At 38.9% G+C, this 21,411-nt stretch overlaps 2 protein-coding genes, 1 long non-coding RNA gene and 1 other non-coding gene across 7 annotated transcripts in view; 1 reads left to right on the top strand and 3 right to left on the bottom strand.

Annotated features, from left to right (window-relative positions):
- The window catches only part of LOC124550872 (glycine N-methyltransferase), an 89,199-nt gene extending 85,716 nt beyond the window's left edge, over nt 1-3,483 (bottom strand). The window contains exon 1 of one of the 3 annotated variants that reach the window (XM_047125623.1): nt 3,456-3,483. In XM_047125623.1, the coding sequence (XP_046981579.1) occupies nt 3,456-3,468 (13 nt within the window). In that variant the 5' untranslated portion in view covers nt 3,469-3,483. Of the gene's footprint in view, nt 1-2,904; nt 3,074-3,455 lie in introns of those variants that run through there. The other 2 variants (XM_047125622.1, XM_047125624.1) reach the window with 2 other exon arrangements.
- On the top strand, nt 3,180-15,195 carry LOC124550873. Its single transcript, XR_006967736.1, has 3 exons — nt 3,180-3,305; nt 4,754-4,888; nt 14,380-15,195. It is a non-coding gene; the product is annotated as an uncharacterized LOC124550873 (long non-coding RNA).
- On the bottom strand, nt 12,207-12,281 carry Trnal-caa. Its single transcript has one exon. It is a non-coding gene; the product is annotated as a tRNA-Leu (tRNA).
- Nucleotides 14,913-21,411, bottom strand: part of LOC124550871 (neurofilament heavy polypeptide-like) — a 33,807-nt gene continuing 27,308 nt past the window's right edge. For both annotated transcript variants that reach the window (XM_047125619.1, XM_047125621.1), the window contains exon 7: nt 14,913-15,401. In XM_047125619.1, the coding sequence (XP_046981575.1) occupies nt 15,301-15,401 (101 nt within the window). In that variant the 3' untranslated portion in view covers nt 14,913-15,300. The remainder of the gene's footprint in view (nt 15,402-21,411) is intronic.

Genomic DNA, 21,411 nt, shown 5'->3' with positions numbered 1-21,411 from the left:
ATCTCTGCTGTACCCCATAGTGTTTGAGAAAATACTATTTCATGAATTAGGGATTTTTTTTTACATTACCTTTCACATTTTTTTCCCCACTTTTCTTGCACAGTACACTTACAGTTTAGTAAGATCGTGTTCTTTAGAGACCACTACAATCACTCTGTGACTGAAAAGCTGACTGTGGTCTCAGAAAACTGTGACAGGTTCTCCTTGACACCAGACAAACAGTAAACTATTGTGCAACAGGAGGATGAAGTATCCATGTGGAAATATTAGACACAAATGATGGGCAGACATTCTGCACCCTCATTTATTCTGCGTTGACATTAACCACCAGGATCTGCACACCAGCATGTCGGAATGGCCTCTTCTTGGACTCTATAAGCACTGTTTGAGGAAGGAAGAGAGAGTGGTTTGGGGCTCTGTTTTGGCAATGTTCAGTAAATCAACACATCTGTCTGAATACAGTACCCCAACCTGAAGTAGAAACTTTTCTGACGATATCAATTCTGGTGTTCACTTTTTTTGCTGTATTTTCTAAGTATTTCATACCTTTACTGCATTTGTGTTTGTCCTGACAAAGTGCATTACTATTTCTCTGGTTCAGATTGACTGTGAAGTGAGACTGAGCTATATAAAAAGGATGGACAGGCCACAAGAACGTGCAAGTGAGCTAGAACTTTCTATAAACAACTTCTGGGGAAAAATGATGCAGACTGGAGTCAGCTAACTGCGGTTGGAATGACTCAAGGTAAATGCAGTGGTGCATCGGAATCTAATACTGATCTCCCAGGAAACTTTTTTTAAAAAATGAATCTGAGTTATTTTGTGCATTTTATGAACACATTTCTGTAGAGATTGAACAAAATGATCAAAGTAATTACAGTACTTTCAACAGTTCTCAAGAACAAATTTGGAAACTACTAATCTGACAAAAAATCCATGAAATGAAACCTCTGTAGCTTTTACTTCTTTAATGAAAGACAAATATTTATGTTATTCAGAGCATTGACCACCACTTGACAAATTCTGCACAGTTCAGCAGTGTTCCAATGAACATTGCACTGAAAAATTAATACAGACAATTTAATGTCCTTCATCTTTCTTCTACAGTTCCAATTTCATCTATTTTGTGCTGCATATTCTTTGAGGCTCTTTTCTCTTTGATGTGACAGTGTACATTTATAGTAGTACGTAATATATAGAAATGAGAATGTGTAAATATGTGTGGTACTAGATCAGTTTTACCGGTTAGTTTCAAACACATTTTGTGATTGTAAGCACAAGCAAATACTTTCACACTACTGTCTGCTGCCAACAACATGGAATTTTGAAAAGTGCTTCTGGTGGGGGAAATGGATGGCAATCTAAAAATGAGCATGAATTGGTTCCAGAAAAATTGAATTACTTTTCACTTTTGCTTTTGAGCAGAAACAGCAACTTTAACCTTGCTGCACTGATGATAGTCTGAGCAAAATGTAGGCCTATGAAAATGCAAAAGTGAACAAACTATCAATGTTTATCAATTATATATTTTTTTACTCTTGAGTTTGAATACAAAGAGAACTTTTTGTTAGCAATATTTATAAGTCATTCTTTGAAGCCAAACACATGTTATCAGACTGTAAATAACAACATTCTCACATAGATGTGCTGTAGTAAGTGCACCAAGTTGGTACAGAGCAAAATCTGTTTTCCATGTCAAGCATTGCCGTGATTACAACTCAAGTTTGTGTCAACAAATCAACTGGCTACGTAACAGAGATAGTCTCTGCACAAAATGGTACAGGAAAGTGGTCAGACTAGATGATGCAATTTTCGTGCTGTTTGTATAAATAATTAAAAATACACATTTGGATTATTGGAGGTTAGAGCTATTTGTCATGCTTAAAATATCAGCTTTATAAGAAGGCAACAGTTACTTTCAGGTCCCGTAAATGATAAGCATTGTGAAGTATAATTTGAGTGAAAATTAAACACATCACATTTGAATTCACACTTCACTGTATGCTTTTCATTTGTAGATACCACTGTTACACAATAACCATAAGGTGGTGTAGGAGTTGTCATGTATAAACAAGCATTATGTGCTTTTCAGTTCATTTGTGCTGTCTGTCAAACTTTTTTTTTTTACCTTATGGACATTGCCAAAGAGTTGTATAAGCAGCTACATTCACTCCAACCTTTGTGTGCCAGTGAAACAATAGTTATAAATTAAAAACCAAATGTTAATATTGTACAAGTTTATAAAAAGTACAAAATGTTTGAATTTTTCATTGTTTTTATTCAAAAATCAGGCCTGTACCATACTGATGGTGAAAATATGAGAAAAACTTTATACCATAGATAAATCAGAAATTATGCTTGATTTCTCATTTCAGTATCACACTGATACTCGCTATTTAACCATACAGAATAGTTCCTACCTTGATGCACAAGATTTTCAGAACACAGCATGTACTAAAGTGAACATTATTTTGGGTACCATGTAATTTATTATTTTTTTCTGTTGCTGAGTATGAACATCTTAAAGTGTTTCTTACAAACATTTTTTCTGCATTTCAGGTCTGAGTGTTATTATAAAGTGATACTTGTAAATAAGGAACCTTCTACATTTGCCCAGAACACTTCCCTCATGTGCCACTTGTGCTCCACTCTGATAATTATAATAAATTTTTGTCACAAATTATGATATTTGTTGCAATAAATAATGAGGTAGTTCCTCACATAAAATAAAAATAAATAAAGGAAATAAAGCTGTTTGGTATATCTAAATACTGCTGCATAAAAGGCACAGCTTACTTCTTAGAAATTTTTCAATATAGACCTACATTAGTAGAACTTCAAAGGACTAAACTTCAAATAAACTGACTGCAGAACCCATTTAACACTAAAGCCTAGAGCACTTACTTGTAGTGTGCTTCTTGTTTGCCTTACAGTATTGTTGGCCAGATACTACAGGGCTTTCCCTAGCTATCAGTCTTAAATAACTCAGTTCAGAAAACAGTACAAGAGCAGCACACGATTGGCTAGCTGAGGGAAGGCCCCCCTCCCCTACAGGCATCACTTGCTCAACAGCATACAGCTAATACGTAGACAGCTGCTGATTGCATCATTGCCAGCTGTCTGATAAGCAGATTCGGCTGCCAAGGTCACACAGTGCTGCGAATGTCAGTACAGTGACAGAGACACACACACACACACACACACACACACACACACACACACACAGAGTCAGTCAGTCAGCATTACCTGCACATATTGTTGCTTTGAGAGTCCTGATGCTTTCTTAAGATTGCACAACATAATTAGTAAATCTCTTTTATACTAGTTGAGAAGCTTTACTTATTAAAAGTATTTCATTATTATGGTTTTAATAACTTGTGCAGTTTTTATTTATTAATTTGTTTATCTCAAATTTCAGACGTGACAAGGAAAGTCTAATATTTACATCTGCTTACCTTTGCCATACATTTTGTATTTATTTATGCGAAAAAGGATAAGTAGATTGAAACAAGGGAAGAGCAATGACTGGTTACGCAGTGATCTCTGTAGGGCTCATTTCAACATGGAGACATCTTGGATAACTGCTCCCAGGGCCAGACTGACCTTCCACTTTGACACTGTACACTGATTAGTAATCAGTGACATTTGGCACTACTTTTAGACTTTATCAATTTCATACACACATCTTACCCAGAGCTCTCTACATATTCCAAGCCAGTAAACGATCACATTAATATTTCATTTACTGTTTCAGTACAGAGAAGGCACAAAAATTTATGAGACTGAAATTTTGTTTCAGCATGTAAAACACACATGGAAGGGCACGCATTCTGTAGTATAATAAATGGAATAGGACTCATTCCCAACAAAATTAAAGTACGGTTGTGTTCTACAAGGTATCTCAAAACTTTACCATCAAGTTCCCCACCCAGCCATCAGCTAAATACGTTTTAAACCTGAAAAGTACTGCTCTTTTAATTTGATAAGAGTAAAGCGTAATATTACAGACGACGACTGAAGGAAACAAGCTACAGCGGCATCTGAGTCCACAAAAAAAGCTTTTTACATGAAGTACTCTTGCCAGATTTGTTGTTGCAATTGCACTAAATTAAGCAACTAACCACACATAATTTTTGTTAATTTAACTCCTAAACTCTACTGTCCCTCCCTATTCTTGTCATTCAGACATTTTACTACATGTCGTAACAGATACATTTTAACCTTTATTAATGTTGTTGTAAATTTTTTGGCAGGGTTGTAGCATGCTCGTAGTGTTATATTTCAGCAGAAAGCCCTATTATTGAAATATTGTACGCATGTTGAAGTACAGTCGCGATAACACACAAAAAATTCTGCATAAATGTAATTCGTCATCTGTCTTTATTTAACCTATAAGGAAAGGATAGATTGCTACTTACCGTAAAGACGACATACTAAGTTGCAGACAGGCATGATTAGAAGACACTAATACTTAGCTTTCGGCCACCACAGCCTTAGTCAGAAAAAGAAACAGATAAACACCCTTTATGTATACGTGTCTTTTAATTGTGCCTGTCTGCAACGTAATGTGTCATCTTTATAGCAAGCAGCAATCTATGTTTCCCTTAACTGTTGATATTCGACCCTGAGTTTGTTTTTTTAACCTGTTTTTATTTTGTTTTACTCAAGTTATCCTGTGCACTATTTTAATTTCTTTCTCTCTGAGATAGCCTTTCTGTTGTCATCATCTATAATGTTTTTTACAAAATTTCAGCCTTACTGACAAACTTTAACACAAGGGAATAGTGCTGCAAAGGAATAAGCAAATGGGCACTATGACCAAAATCAACATTGCCTGTGAAACTGACTGAGACTGAATTGGATGAAAAGGAGAGTCCCTCGTCTGCCCGTAGGTGGCCTAATTTTTTTTAATTTTTTATTTTTTTTAAGTGGTCTCAAGACTTCTTTAATGTGGTGCATTAATTAATCTGCATAGTTTTGTAGCATGCTTGTATACATACAAATCACCAAATATAGCACTTTGGCTTCATAAAGACATAAATCAACATCATGCCACTCGGTTTGTGCACAGAACATGTAATGTCGTACAACACTCATTTGAATGTTGATTTTACTATTTTGTGAATGAAGTTTATGGTGATGCCACAATCTGTTGCTTAGGCCATTTAGGTTGACAGATATCAGATGCTGTGTCAGTTTTGTATGTTAGCAAAACAAAAGGGTGGTATTTAGTGTTTTTCAGATTTGTACTTGAATATCATGAAAATATATATTTTAACTGATGCACCACATTAAAGACCTCTGAAAAATATACCATTTTTTGTGAGGCAGGTTGTGCAAAAGTAGCAGGAAAAGTCATATTAGTGATTACAACTGTTACTGAATGTAGTTTGTTCGACATGACACTTAGAGCTATAGTTCTTTACTTGGGAAACAACTGTTATTTTAAGTTTGTGTACAATTATCAGAGTTGAGAAAAAGTCAACATCCAGTTTCAGCATTCACTAACTATTAGTTACCAATATTAGTAAACTGCTGCCCTCAGACTTACAACATTTTTCCACGAGAATGGGAAAAATCCTCACTTTCACATTTCATAAAACATGTTAGCCTTACATCACTAAAAAAATCACAAAAATTGCATTATTTTTTTGTGCAAAATTATCCTGTCCCTACATATGAGACCACTGCTCGAAGCACCTGATAAAGAAGAGGCCAGTAATGAAATGTGTTCAAAATTTAATTGACAACTCAACTAACCCTGAAATACATAATCAAATCTATTTTTTTTAACTTGATATATCTAAAAACAAAGATGATGTGACTTACCAAACGAAAGCGCTGGCAGGTCGATAGACACACAAATAAACACAAACATACACACAAAATTCAAGCTTTCGCAACAAACTGTTGACTCATCAGGAAAGAGGGAAGGAGAGGGAAAGACGAAAGGATGTAGGTTTTAAGGGAGAGGGTAAGGAGTCATTCCAATCCCGGGAGCGGAAAGACTTACCTTAGGGGGAAAAAAGGATGGGTATACACTCGCGCACACACACACATATCCATCCACACATATACAGACACAAGCAGACATATTTAAAGACAAAGAGTTTGGGCAGAGATGTCAGTCGAGGCGGAAGTGCAGAGGCAAAGATGTTGTTGAATGACAGGTGAGGTATGAGTGGCGGCAACTTGAAATTTTAACTTGATTACGCATTTACAGTCTCATCTTCAAATGGCGAAATGATGAAACTGACTGTAGTGGACAAAACCAAAGGTAACTTAATATTGAAGTTACTACTTCCTTGTCGAAGAATTAAGAAAGTGACTTAACTACTGTAAACACTTTTCCCACATCTATATAGTGACAAAGGCTGATGTGTCGATCCCAAGCTGGGTGAGGGAATGTCCAGTGTTCCATAGTTTCAGAGACAGCAGTTATAGAAAAGAAAGGTAGAGATTATAAATAGAAAGAGAGACATTCAAATCTTGACTGGAGAGAAAGAAAGAAAGAAAGAGAGAGAGAGAGAGAGAGAGAGAGAGAGAGAGAGAGAGGGAGAGACTGATTGGAGCAAGTAACAAAAGTGAAAAAAGTTGAGTGAATGCAAGTGTGACTGAAATTTATCAGAGACCATACAATTTTCTGAGCGAAAGTTGGTAAGAAATGACACATCATAGCTTAGCAGTGAGGGCTGCAAAAATCACACACTCAGGAGGACAGGTTACAGGCATGCCCATTGTAAAACTCATTGACAGAAGATAAGGAGACGGTGAAATCAAAGAAACAGCTAAGAGAGGAAACAGGAAGGCATGAGAAAAGACTCAGAGGGAACTAAGGATATTCTGAGGGAAAGGCAATTTGCTGTGACACATGCAAAGAGACCATCTTGGATGCTTATGGCCATTTAGAAAATGTGTGAAAAACTTAAATCCAGATGATTGTCAAGTATTTGAAGGCAATTCTCCTCAATATGAGTCAGCATTCTAACTATTGTGGCACCTTTATTGGTTGTAGGGGGCACCTGGAAGATGTTAATTAGTTTTCAAATTATGCACTGTCACATGTAATAAAGATTAGTATGGGTTAAGCTACTTGTGACTCATGACCACCATCATTTTTGTGCCAATATTAGTATTCACACAAGTGTAGAAAGGACACATGTTATGCTTCCGCAGTTCCACCTTCAAAAGGTCAGTACATTCCTCTACATGACAGTTCACATGCAGCATAAGTAACACAACATTTCCTACTTGCACATCTCAGTGCTGATTGTACAAGTGTGCATAACAGTCTTGTATAAAAGTAAACATTACTCGCTTTTACATAGTATAGGAAAACACTTAAAAGGAGAGCAATATTTGTGGGAACAGCCAAATACTTTAATAGAATACTAAAAGAGATAGAGGGGCTGGCCAGTACTTACCTCAGTTCAGTACAGCTGATAGATACACATAAAACAGAACTGAAAATTTACACTCCTAGCTTTCGGAACTTTGTTCCTTCATCAGGGAGGAGAGAGGGGGAAAAAGGGAAGAAGGGAAAGTGGATTCAGTTACTCACAACCCAGGTTATGAAGCAACAGGGAAAGGTAAACAGGGAGGGTAGCAAGGATGGAGGCATGGTTGTCAGAGGGAAGCCAAAGATATTCTACTTTAAGTACTGTGCCAGCTTCAAACCAAAGAGGATGCATACAGAAGTAAAGAGGTGTATAGTATAAAGATAAACACAACTATGTAGGATGAAAAGATGTGTGAATGGCTAAAGAGGAAAGGGAAAGAGGAGAAGACTGAAGAGTGAATGGGAGTGAGGTTGTTTAACGTAGGTTCAGTCCAGGGGGATGGCGGGATGAAAGGATGTGTTGCAGTGCACCATAGATGCTAGATCCCTTTACACAAACATCCCACATACCCATGGTCTCTCTGCAGTTGAGCACTACCTCTCCCAACGCCCACCCGAAGATCTTCCAAAAACCTCGTTCCTTATCACACTTACCAACTTCATCCTCACCCATAATTACATCACTTTTGAAGGCCAGACCTACAAACAAATCAGGGGAACGGCCATGGGAACCAGGATGGCTCCCTCCTATGCCAACCTCTTCATGGGCCGCATGGAGGAGGCTTTCCTGAAGACCCAACAGCTGCTTCCCCTGGCCTGGTATAGGTTTATAGATGACATCTTTGTGGTCTGGACTCATGGTGAAGAAACACTCCTTAATTTCCTCCATAACCTCAACTCCTTTTCGAATCTGAATTTCACCTGGTCCTTCTCCAAAACCCAAGCCACCTTCCTGGATGTTGACCTTCATCTTGTTGAAGCTCACATCCACACCTCTGTCCATATCAAACCCACAAACAAACAACAGTACCTTCACTTTGATAGCTGCCATCCTTTCCACATCAAACGCTCCCTTCCCTACAGCCTAGGTATTCGTGGCAAACGTATCTGCTCCAGTGACGAATCCCTCAACAACTACACCAATAACCTGACCAGTGCTTTCCTCTCCCGCAACTATCCTGCAGACCTTGTCCACAAACAGATTTCCCGAGCAATACATTCCTCCCCGTCCAACAACAATGTTCCTACCCCCAGACCACACAGAAGCATCCCCCTTGTCACCCAATATTATCCTGGCCTCGAAAACATCAACAAATTACTCCGCCAGGGATATGACTTTCTCAAGTCAACCCCTGAAATGAGATCATCCCTTGACAAAATTCTCCCCACACCACCCAGAGTTGCCTTTCGTCGCCCCCCTAACCTCCGTAACATCCTTGTTAAACCCTACAATATTCCCAGACTACCTTCTCTACCCAGCGGTTCCTACCCCTGTAACCGACCCCGCTGCAAAACCTGCCCCCATGCACCCGCCCACAACCACCTACTCCAGCCCCGCTACTGGTAAAACATACACAATTCAAGGCAGGGCTATGTGTGAAACTACACATGTCATTTATCAACTGACATGCCTGCACTGCACAGCCTTTTACATCGGCATGACAACAACCAAACTGGCTGAGCGCATGAACGGACACAGACGAACTGTCCGCCTAGGAGATGCCCAATACCCAGTAGCGGAGCATGCCCTCCAGCATAACTCTAGGGACCTAGGAACCTGCTACACCGTATGTGCCATTTGGCTTCTCCCACCCAACACCAGTCCCTCTGAACTGCGGAGATGGGAACTTGCACTCCAACACATCCTTTCATCCCGCCATCCCCCTAGACTGAACCTACGTTAAACAACCTCACTCCCATTCACTCTTCAGTCTTCTCCTCTTTCCCTTTCCTCTTTAGCCATTCACGCATCTTTTCATCCTACATAGTTGTGTTTATCTTTATACTATACACCTCTTTACTTCTGTATGCATCCTCTTTGGTTTGAAGCTGGCACAGTACTTACAGTAGAATATCTTTGGCTTCCCTCTGACAACCATGCCTCCATCCTTGCTACCCTCCCTGTTTACCTTTCCCTGTTGCTTCATAACCTGGGTTGTGAGTAACTGAATCCAGTTTCCCTTTTTTCCCCTCTCTCCTCCCTGATGAAGGAACAAAGTTCCGAAAGCTAGGAATGTAAATTTTCAGTTCTGTTTTATGTGTATCTATCAGCTGTACTGAACTGAGGTAAGTACTGGCCAGCCCCTCTATCTCTTTGTTAGTATTTGTTTCACATCTTATATGAGATTTTCCATTAATCATTTAAATACTTTAATAGTTGAGATAAATGTAAGGATACTGAATTTGACTGAATTAAATTCTGGATTTATCTTAAAAGCTATGAGCAATTGTTCAGTAGAAGAGATATGTTTCACAGTAGCAAGGATGAACAAGCGCTCAGAGCTTTTAAGATGTGAACTTGAGAGCCCACGTTTATTAGACTTTTTTGCTTTGAACGATCATTCCTGTCATATTCCCAAATACTGACCATTGCTCCTGGGACACCCTGACTGTTCATTATTAAACTTTTTGTGACAGTTGAAGCATTACTTTCTGATCCACCATCATAGTTATTCACAACTACTGACAATTATTTGGAAGAGAATATCATTGCAAGATTATTAATTGATTGAGATTTAAAGAAGACTGATATATCCATTATGGTGTCACAACTGTTCACAAGGAGACCATGTTGAGAAGAGAATCTGCTGTAAGCAAAGGAACATAACAGAAGGAAAGTGAAGTTCGATCAGGACAAATATTACACAGTTTCAAAAATTCAGAAAGAAGAAACCACTTATTGAAAAGAACTTTATTTATGACTACGCTCCTCGCAATTTGACAATATTTTACCAGTTTCATGTGGACTGTATCAAAGATGATTGAATCAGCAAGAATGTAATGAATTCAGACTAAATTGCTATGCGAGCAATTGCTGCAGCATGGTGATCAAGGTTGGGCAAATGCGTAACACAAAGAATTGAAGACTTGCTGATCACTTTGATCTTATGATAAAACTAAAGGGTGGACTAAGAGTTTCCTTTCTAAAGTGAATTAACAGATACTGACGTACTCTTATTGAATGGTATGAATTGTGTGTATATGAAGTTTTTACTGATGAAGAACCAACACTGACCGAGACTCCCAGATCATTATTTCATGCTTAAAGATTTACTCCCATTGCTTTACCACTTTGAATAATTTTGAAATAATTAATAATATGTTTGCAGACTTTGCTAGCACTGTTTGCATGACACGCTTGTAGCTCGGTTCTGGAAAGAATAGTTCGATAAATCGGTGACAGTGTGTACGGCGAGCGTCCTACATGTTTATTAGCAGCTAGCAGTGCCACATATCCGGTGCAATAGGCTTTCATAAAAGATTGAGCGAATGCACCATCCCAACTCTTAGGACAAATGCATCACACAATCCCTGAGGACAAGCTGCAGATGCAGCCTCTACACTTCGCAATAAACCACGCCCTGTGGAGTCCTCCCCCAACAAAAGTCTACAATACCACCTGGTTTTTGGCCGTGTTTGAACTTTTTATTTACACAGAATTTATTTCAAGATTTTTTACATTTTAAAAGTTTTCTACTACGAGGGTGAGACTTTGCCACATACACATTTTTCTGTCTATACATCAATTACTAATGCTTCGATATTACACCACGAAAATAAGTTTTTCAACACATGACAGTACAATACTTTAAACCAGAATATCATCATTTATGATAATTATGCAAGTTTTCAGAGCCAGTGGCTCCTTCTTCCAGCAGAAGAGTTGAAGAGGAAGGAAAAGGAGTGAAGGAAAAGGATTGGAGAGACTTAGGAAAAAGGGAAGATTTCGGGAAAGTCACCCAGAACCCCAGGCCAGGGGATATTTACCAGATGGAATGAGAAGGAAAGACAGACTGTTGGGGACTGCACTCGTCTCGTGAAGTTCCCAACAATTAAGTCTTTCCTTCTCATCCCACCTAGTAAGTCTCCCCTGACCCAGGAATCTGGGTGAATTTTTCAAACTCTGCCCCTTCTCCTGAACTTCTCATTCTTTTCCTTCAACCCTCTTCCTTCCCCTTCAACCCTACCGCTGGAAGCAAGAGCCCCTTGTTCTGAAGCTTGCATATCTAAAACCTTTTTATATATGTGTGTTCTCCTGCCACTGCTTGGAAAGTAGATTTTTTATGTATTCAATTATTTTATATCGTCAAAAATTTATTATTTTCATTGTTATAAATTATACAGTTAAGATGGTAATCAGTATTCAATATGAACAGTGAACTACTCATTTGAATTTCTGTGAGTTAAGAGAAACACAGGTCAAAGAAAGATATATCAATTACTAGTAGTACCTACCTAATTACTGTCAGTATCGCTTCTGCTACTTTTTAAATTATTTTTTGTGAGGAGATTGAAGCTCATGGTTTGCACAGAGGGGAATGAGATGTTGGAAACAAATACGAACATGTTGTCAAAATTACCTACAAAACTAGAGGCACTGACACACCTATCAGCAGAAATGAAGGAGTAGACAAACTTAACAGAAATGAACCAAAAATTTTCTCAAACAGATAACAGTTTTTCTCAAATGGAAGGAAAACTAACATTAACTGTTTGATTTGGGTTCTCAAATGGGTGGATGAACAACCAAGAAAAGAGAATGGAACTAGCATAAAATGTGTAAAATATTTAGATGATTCCAGAATGAGATTTTCACTCTGCAGTGGAGTGTGCGCTGATATGAAACTTCCTGGCAGATTAAAACTGTGTGCCCGACCGAGACTCGAACTCGGGACCTTTGCCTTTTGCGGGCAAGTGCTCTACCAACTGAGCTACCGAAGCACGACTCACGCCCGGTACTCACAGCTTTACTTCTGCCAGCACCTCGTCCCGAGTTCGAGTCTCGGTCGGGCACACAGTTTTAATCTGCCAGGAAGTTTCATATCAGCGCACACTCCGCTGCAGAGTGAAAATCTCATTCTGGAAACATCCCCCAGGCTGTGGCTAAGCCATGTCTCCGCAATATCCTTTCTTTCAGGAGTGCTAGTTCTGCAAGGTTCGCAGGAGAGCTTCTGTAAAGTTTGGAAGGTAGGAGACGAGGTGCTGGCAGAAGTAAAGCTGTGAGTACCGGGCGTGAGTCGTGCTTCGGTAGCTCAGTTGGTAGAGCACTTGCCCACGAAAGGCAAGGTCCCGAGTTCGAGTCTCGGTCGGGCACACAGTTTTAATCTGCCAGGAAGTTTCATTTAGATGATTGTTTAGACTTTAAAGAAAAAATAGATAATGTTGAACAGTCACATACCATTAGTTCAAAACAGAATTTTCTAATGGACAAACAGCATGTGGTGTCACCGCCAGACACCACACTTGCTAGGTGGTAGCCTTTAAATCGGCCGCAGTCCGTTAGTATACGTCGGACCCGCATGTTGCCATTATCAGTGATTGCAGACCGAGCGCCGCCACACGGCAGGTCTAGTCTAGAGAGACTCCCTAGCACTCGCCCCAGTTGTACAGCCGACTTTGCTAGGGATGGTTCACTGTCTACATACACTCTCATTTGCCGAGACTACAGTTTAGCATGGCCCTCAGCTACGTCATTTGCTACGACCTAGCAAGGCACCAAATTCAGTTACAATGAATGTATTCTGAACAGATAATCTTGTGAATCATGTACAGTCAAGAGCGACGTGCATCATTAATGGATTAAAGTTAAGTATCAAACTAATTACGTCCGCTTTCTGAATTCTCATTCCTTGTCATGTTCCAGACCTCACGTCAGTATAGTTCTTCCCTCTTCACGCCAGCCTGCGTGAGCTAAAACGCGTGCATTTTGGCCTCCACTCGTAACATGGTGTTGGCTCTTCTGCTAACACAAAACAGCAAATATTATAAATAGTAGAAACAAAATTAATAGAACCACAGGATAATTAGACCAAGATACAACTAAGAATGTAAAAATCATTACACACAAAATGGAAGTACAATTGGGGAAATGATGAGCTCGTGTGGAGTACTCTAGTAGTGGAGCTCACGAAATAGCATTGACATGTGGTGTGTGTGTGTGTGTGTGTGTGTGTGTGTGCGTGTGTGTGTGTTTTATTTCTATTTCCGACTAAGCCCCTCTCATATCTTAATATTGTAGTATGAACAGAAGTACTGACAACCTATATTACAGTATGTGACATAGAAACACCAACAAAAAATGTTACATAAGGTGACAAATATTACTGAATGTTAAGTCGGGGAGGGAGAGAAAGAGAAGGAAAGATAGGAACATGAGATCCCTGAAGACAATTTCAAAATTTTGGGTATTGAAGTAGCTTTATTAACTTCAAAGTTTGGTTGGACACTTAAAGGCAACAAATGCGGGACAATGGAATGATTTGAGAGGATATTTTTGAGAAAATCTTACAGCTAACCACATTTATTTTATCTGTTAACAGTAGGGCATTGTTAGAGAACGAAAATCAGATGTGTCAATTTAGTGAGGAGTGGACAAAAGACGACTCTCAGAAAGTGAACTCATCATCATGAACAGTTTCCTCACCAGGCTGGGTCTGTTTGGAACAGACCTCGTCATCTAGTTCTGTTTTCCCATCATCTTCCTGTGTTCACTCTGGTCCATTTTTCACCTCTTTCTTCATCACACTCCTCCACACCTTTGAGCAATCTATCTCTTGGTCTTTCTCTCAGTCTTTTCCTTTGCAACTCCATTTTATATATCTTCTTGGGAACCTTCTTCTTTTCCATTCTCTTTAAGTGCCTGTACCATCTTAGCCCTGATGTTTCTATCCTGTTCTGCACGGGTTCCTCTTTCACTATTTCCCTTACCCTTTTATTCCTCATCCTGTCTCTCCTTTTTGTTCCTATGTTACTTCTAAGGAACTTCATTTCACATTCTTGTAATCTACTTACATCTCTTTTCTTCATTACCCATGTTTCAGATGCATAATCTCTCAGAAGACCAACCCCTCGTCCTAGCTGTGGGAGACGAGCAACACTGCAAAGTAGGGGATGGCCTACAGGGGTGAAGTACAGCGGGAACTTCTAGTGCCCCAGGACCAATGCTATAGCTGTGAAGGCCCTGTAAATACTACGAAAAGTGGCAGCTAACTGGGCTCCCGTGAAGCTATGATAGGCATAGCTAGCCAACAGTGGATCAAACCAGTTTTGGACAGGGGAACTAGCCTCGGAAAGGATACCATTCATTCCACCTGGCAACCAACAGCACTGCTCAGCCAGACTGTGACACTGGAGCAATTTACGTGGCCAGAGCAGTGTAGCTGCACGTTTGTGCGCGCACAGTGTTGAGTGCAATCTGTATTGCTCTGTGTCGATTTTACTTCATTCTTCATTTATATTTTAGTTACATAAATTACAATTTATATTATAAAATGGGTGACACACAAAAATGATTAATTTAATAATAATAATAATAATAATAATAATAATAATAATAATAACAGCAGACAAATTGTTATGTTATACAAAGCTTTTTTATCTTGCTCAAATCTGATATTGCAAATTTTATTTTCAGCACTGAATTAAGTACAGAAAGTGCTAACACAAATAAATAAGCACAGATACACTCTTCCATAAATTACACATAAGGTAATGGTGTTACAGTAAAGTATATCATACCATATTAGCTGTAAATGTATGTACATAGATCTTCATGAGCAGAAGACCTTAGCGACATAAGCTCGACAAAATTAAATGGCTCAAAATAAAACATATTTTTTTACAGCATAGTTATTATATGAAAAGGAGCTGAAACTTAAGTCTGTAAATAAAGCAAAGAAAGCAATGCATGTAGAGTTCATTATTACTGCGTTATGGGCAGGTGTGCCGAGTATCTGCCCACGTCAGTCGTCCAGCATTGAGTCGAGCCAATCTTCGAGGTCCTCTTTCTTTTCTGCAGCTATCACTGGTGGAGGCTTTGGCTTTTGTGACTCTTTCATTTCATCTGAAAATTAGAAAATATTTGAATGTCACTCTAAAAACAAACACACTGTGACCTGTAGTTGAAAATGCAATAGCAGTGTGGGCAAGAGATTTGACAAGTTTTGTGAGCTCGCATATCATGTGTACAAATGACAGTTTACAAAGAAGTTTTCTATACCATTATCTGTTAGATTGCGAGCATATTTCATCTCTGCCTGCCTCACCTTACTCACTAGCAGCAAGAATTTAAATGAGCTTGCTACCTGCCTCCACAATTAAGACCTCTTATAAGCTGTTAGGCACTAGACTCTAGGTTGCAGAAGAAAGGTCCTGCAATACAATGAGACGTGGCGAAAAGTTCCTCGTAGCTGGATCTCGTGCCAGTACCCTCGATTAAATTGTGAACCTCTCCACAGTTTGATTTGTGGGTCGAATTTGGGCCCCTCAATTAACGAGGACTGCTTATTAACTATTTATAAGAAGAGCAAAATACTTTTGCAGGGCAAATCATTTTATTGTTTTTTAACTGTATGGCTCTAATATTTCTACACATCTTCATGCATTTGAACCAATCCTGTGAACACCAACTCCATTCTGCTGTCACTGCCTCAGAAACACTGTCTGTTCTGGGAGGGATTTGACAACTTCTCGAAATGGTGAAAATTGCTGTCCACACACTTTTTGAAAAAAGGGCACAAGTCATTAGTTCTGGTGAAAGAGACTTCAATTTGATGTTTTCCGACACTAGTAAGATCCCAGCAATGAAAGTGGGCTGCCAATAATGCCTCGACATTTTAATTTACAAAGTTTAATTTTACAGTCAAAGGTCTCAGGACGGTCACAGAATGTAGAGCCACAATAGCTGTGCCATGTCTCCACTCTTGTTACCATATACAGCTTTCTCTGTAAATAATATTTATGGAATCTAGTGATAGTTAGCAAATTACACTGCCAAAAATGATACAGTATCGTAATGTCGCCATTTGTTGTACGGGACTTCACAGATAGGGTAAGGACTGGAACTGCTACGTAACATTCTAACTGGACGCAATTCTCAGTTTTCTGTCCTTTCAACTGGAAATTGGCAATGTGTCTTACAGGGGTAACTCGATGCTTTGTCACTGTCTGGTCTCCACTATAACTTTGTTTCAGATGTCAATTGTTTTATCAAGAATATTTAGAATTCAATAAGGAAAATGCATAGGCATATGCTGGGAGGGGGAACTGAAAAGAGAGGGTATTTTCCTTCTCCTGCAATATAGATATAGGTCTTATTCATTATGGAATTCTCACACATTTCTAGCAATGATTATCAGCAACTCTACTGAACTGCAGGTTTGACACTACTGATGTCTATGAGAAATACTGTGACTTTACCAATCTCCATATATCTCGGATTTTTCTAGTTGTCAGGCTGTTCAGGGGAAATTATGCAGATTTACAGGCAATCTCTCTCGAGTGGTTGGGATCATTTTAAACTCTGTGGAATGCAACACAGTGCCAAATGCAATCACGGAGCTACAAATTCTCCAGTCTAGTTGGCCTGAATGCATAATAATGGAGCACACTGAAGAAGACTGACTCGGTTCAGTCCTAGCCTGTTTGAAGTCAGTTCTGCCAGTCAACTTGACAGTTGTTCTGGCAGATTTTTTCCATTCATCCAGCCAAGTCCTGTTCCTGTGTTGTACTTGTTCCAACCTATACAAAAAAATGTAACTTTCAAAACAAATTTTATTCAACTTTAGTTACTCCAGTCAATATTAAAAATATAAAGTAAGGAAGTGATGCATTAAATCCTTTATTTTTTCAGATGTTAAGTTTTGTAAGCAAATAAACTGCTACGTATGTATCTTATAAAAGTTGAATAAGTGTTTTTTTAAAGTTTATTCTCTGTTTCTTCACTTCCTCAGGGTGGACATGTAAAATAAAAAAATCCTGGATTTGCCACTTAAAAATACATTTTTTTTCTGGGTGAAAATACACTATACGAGGTGGAATCCAAAATTTTTGGGACTGGTGCTGCCATCTGGAAAGTAGGAGTAGTAGATCTTTGCACCGCTAGGTGGCAAGAGCTGCATACTAATGAGTCAGTGTGCGGAGTATCATTCAGGTAAGAGGACGTGTTGCATGTCCACAGTGATACTCTGTGTTTGGCGTGTGGTGATTTTACGACATATCCGTGAACAGAACAGCGCATATGAATCAAATTCTGATGATCCAACCTTCTTCTTTCTTCTCACGGGTTATCACCGGCTGGATTTATGGTTATGACCCAGAGACAAAGCAACAATCATCACAGTGGAAGAACCCAGGCTCTCCAAGACTCAAAAAAGCAAGACAGGTGAACAGCATGATCATTTTTTTTATATCAAGGGAATTTTGCACAAAGAATTCGTCCCACTCAACCAAACAGTGAATTCCGCGTACTACTATGACGTTTTGCGACAACTCTGTGAAAACGTGTGGAGATGGCGGTCCGAACTTTAGCATCAAGGGAACTGGCTGCTGCATCATGACAATGCACCCTGTCACACGTCCTTGCTCACCAGGACCTTTTTGGCATAAAACAACATAGCAGTTGTACCCCATCCAGCACACTCACCAGATTTGGCACGTTGCGACTTCATGTTACTACGAAAACTGAAACTCAAGTTGAAAGGCCATCAGTTCGACACTCTAGAGAGGATTCAAGAAACATCGCTGGTGGTGATGAACACCCTCAAAGAACAGGACTTCCAGAAAACGTTTGACTGCTGGCAGAAGCGCTGGGACCGGTGTGTGCGTGCGGATGGGAACTACTTTGAGAGTGATGGTGACCATTAGTCCAAAGGTAAGGTTTTCAACAGATGGCAGCACCAGTCCCCAAAATTTTGGATAGCACTTCTTACTCCTGGTGCAAGTACATTTTATTTCCTGTGTTAAATGACAATATACTTTTCTTCAAAGCTGTAAGACTTATCAATCCTTTGAATGGTGAAGATTTTACCCACTGGCAGAGAACTTCCCAGCTCTTTACAAAACAAAACCCTGCAAAAAACATGTTTTGGAAAGATCTTTGGTGTGTGGCAACATTTACACCACATATTTTCACATTATGAAAGTATAAACATGAATTCCACCAAATACAGCAACAGGAATTCCACCAAATAAACCATGGTATTTTCAGAAGCCCTGAAATGCAATGTGCTTCTGTCAGCCCATCATAGCTCGTGTCACGTGATCTCACAGCCAATGACAGCAGATATTCAGAGCATAGGACACGTGATGTAGTCAGCCACAGCAACATCAGTGTCAAGCAGCATGAACACACAAACATGAAAAATTGATGGCTTAAATTAATATAGATACAGTACAGCTACAAGGAAAGATAAGCTTTCACATCTAATATTGTTTGTCAATTTTTTGAGAGTGTGGTTAGGCAGGGTCCTAAGAGCACAGCTTAAATTGCAGCAGATTATCATTTCTGATAAGCAAGATTAGAAATTTCACAACTGTGCACCAAACATTTCATGAGAACTGGCTGAGTATAGTTATGTTCCATTGAGAACTTCACACATTTTAAGGATACTTTTTGCCGTTGTGTTTACATAATTTGTAGTCTGTGAAAGAATTAAAATAAATATGAAAAATTAACCTTGAAACTTGGTCTTTTTTTTTTAGCATGTTATACTTTAAGATGTATCAAACACAAATATGCCAGTAAAGTATTAAATAACGGCATGAATGGTTGGTGTTCTGGGCCCATAATTCTTTTTAAGTGGTTGGTCCTCAGAGTTAACTTTTGAATGAGAGTCTAATGATCCATGATTTACAAAAATGCATCACACTTTCTTACACATAACATAATCCATCTCGCATAAAAGGAAATTTACTTTGAAAGTAACACTTTTCAAAGCAACATTTGTGGTATTTTCCTGCAGCCTGTTACAAATGTAAACCGTTGTGATGTCATGTGTGAGGCCCACAAGAAAGACACATTGAAAGCAGTTTGTTGTCATGAAGTATTGCACAGTCAGACACATTTTGCAGAAGATTTTGTGTACAGTGTGTTTAGTTGTAAATCATGCATTTCCTTTGCAACTAAAGTTTTATTTCGGTATTATTCTCTCATTTATGTTTTACTGCTGCAATACTCTTCTGCAGTAGCAGGCCAGAGTAAAATTATTTGTTAGAGTATCAGTTATTGCAAAACTTTAACTGAAAACTAAAACAATGAAAAATTCCTGCAAGTCTAAGAAATCCCTGGGTTTTTCCCAGATGAAAAAATTTCGGATTTTCCTGCTTGTCCCAGGGCATACACATCCTGTCCATAAAACATTAATGTATCACTTTTTGTTGGTTACTTTAGTTGATATCCAGCAGGATTAGCTCAACGAGTCTGAATTTCTGTAGCTCAGATTTTATCATTTCAGTGTCATCTGAACACCTCTGGAATATAATAAACTTTTTGTGAATATTTTGTATATATTTTTCATAGGTCATTTATTACCCTGGATATAAATCTGTGATGACATAATTTCAGATTGTTGAATATCAAAAAACTACATACACTACTGAAATATGCACACTTTACATGCCAAAGTAATGTATCTTAAAAGCACTAAGTGGAGGATTATCAATAGTTAGAGACAAATTAGTTTTGTCTACTTCCTGTCAAAATTAGTGCTTGAGGCATGACATTTTCAAACTCACCAAATCAGTTGTATCAAAAACGGCAATTTTTCCGCCTCTTTGCTACATTTCTGCAAATGTCCATGGCCCAATGATTAATATTTGTGGAGGCAGTATCACTAAAATGGAAGATTCTGTTACAAAAAACACACAGCAACTGAAATCTCATCGACAATACGCTCTGAACAGATAAGGTAGGGCAGGATTTTTCAGAAGCTGCACAGCAATCAAACAGTTGCCAAAATTAACCCATTTCTGAAGTTTTTAACCCTGGCTTCTCAGCATAGTTTCTAATGCCATAGGCTGAACATTTGGCATTATTTTTAATACAACCACATGATGATGTGGATGGTGATGATGGAAATAGGATCACATTTGAGGAAGTGGAAAAAATGGTCAATAGTTTGCAGTGCAATAAAGCGGCTGGGGTGGATGAAATTAAGTCGGAACTCATCAAATACAGTGGAATGTCAGGTCTTAAATGGCTGCACAGGATAATTGAAATGGCCTGGGAGTCAGGACAGGTTCCATCAGACTGGACAAAAGCAGTAATCACACCAATCTTTAAACATGGAAACAGAAAAGATTGTAACAACTACAGAGGTATCTCTTTAATCAGCGTTGTGGGTAAAATCTTCTCAGGTATTGTTGAAAGGAAAGTGCGAGTATTAGTTGAGGACCAATTGGATGAAAATCAGTGTGGGTTTAGGCCTCTTAGAGGTTGTCAGGACCAGATCTTTAGCTTACGGCAAATAATGGAGAAGTGTTATGAGTGGAACAGGGAATTGTATCTATGCTTTATAGATCTAGAAAAGGCATATGACCGGGTTCCTAGGAGGAAGTTATTGTCTGTTCTACAAGATTATGGAATAGGAGGCAAACTTTTGCAAGCAATTAAAGGTCTTTACATGGATAGTCAGGCAGCAGTTAGAGTTGACGGTAAATTGAGTTCATGGTTCAGAGTAGTTTCAGGGGTAAGACAAGGCTGCAACCTGTCTCCACTGTTGTTCATATTATTTATGGATCATATGTTGAAAACAATAGACTGGCTGGGTGAGATTAAGATATGTGAACACAAAATAAGCAGTCTTGCATATGCGGATGACTTAGTTGTGATGGCAGATTCGATTGAAAGTTTGCAAAGTAATATTTCAGAGCTAGATCAGAAATGTAAGGACTATGGTATGAAGATTAGCATCTCCAAAACGAAAGTAATGTCAGTGGGAAAGAAATATAAACGGATTGAGTGCCAAATAGGAGGAACAAAACAGGTGGACGGTTTCAAGTACTTAGGATGCATATTCTCACAGGATGGCAACATAGTGAAAGAACTGGAAGCGAGGTGTAGCAAAGCTAATGCA

The sequence above is a fragment of the Schistocerca americana genome, chromosome 9 (genome assembly GCF_021461395.2).
Source record: "Schistocerca americana isolate TAMUIC-IGC-003095 chromosome 9, iqSchAmer2.1, whole genome shotgun sequence".
NCBI classification, from domain to species: domain Eukaryota; kingdom Metazoa; phylum Arthropoda; class Insecta; order Orthoptera; family Acrididae; genus Schistocerca; species Schistocerca americana.
Note: the sequence above shows the minus strand (reverse complement) of the source record. Positions and strands in the feature narration are given on the sequence as shown.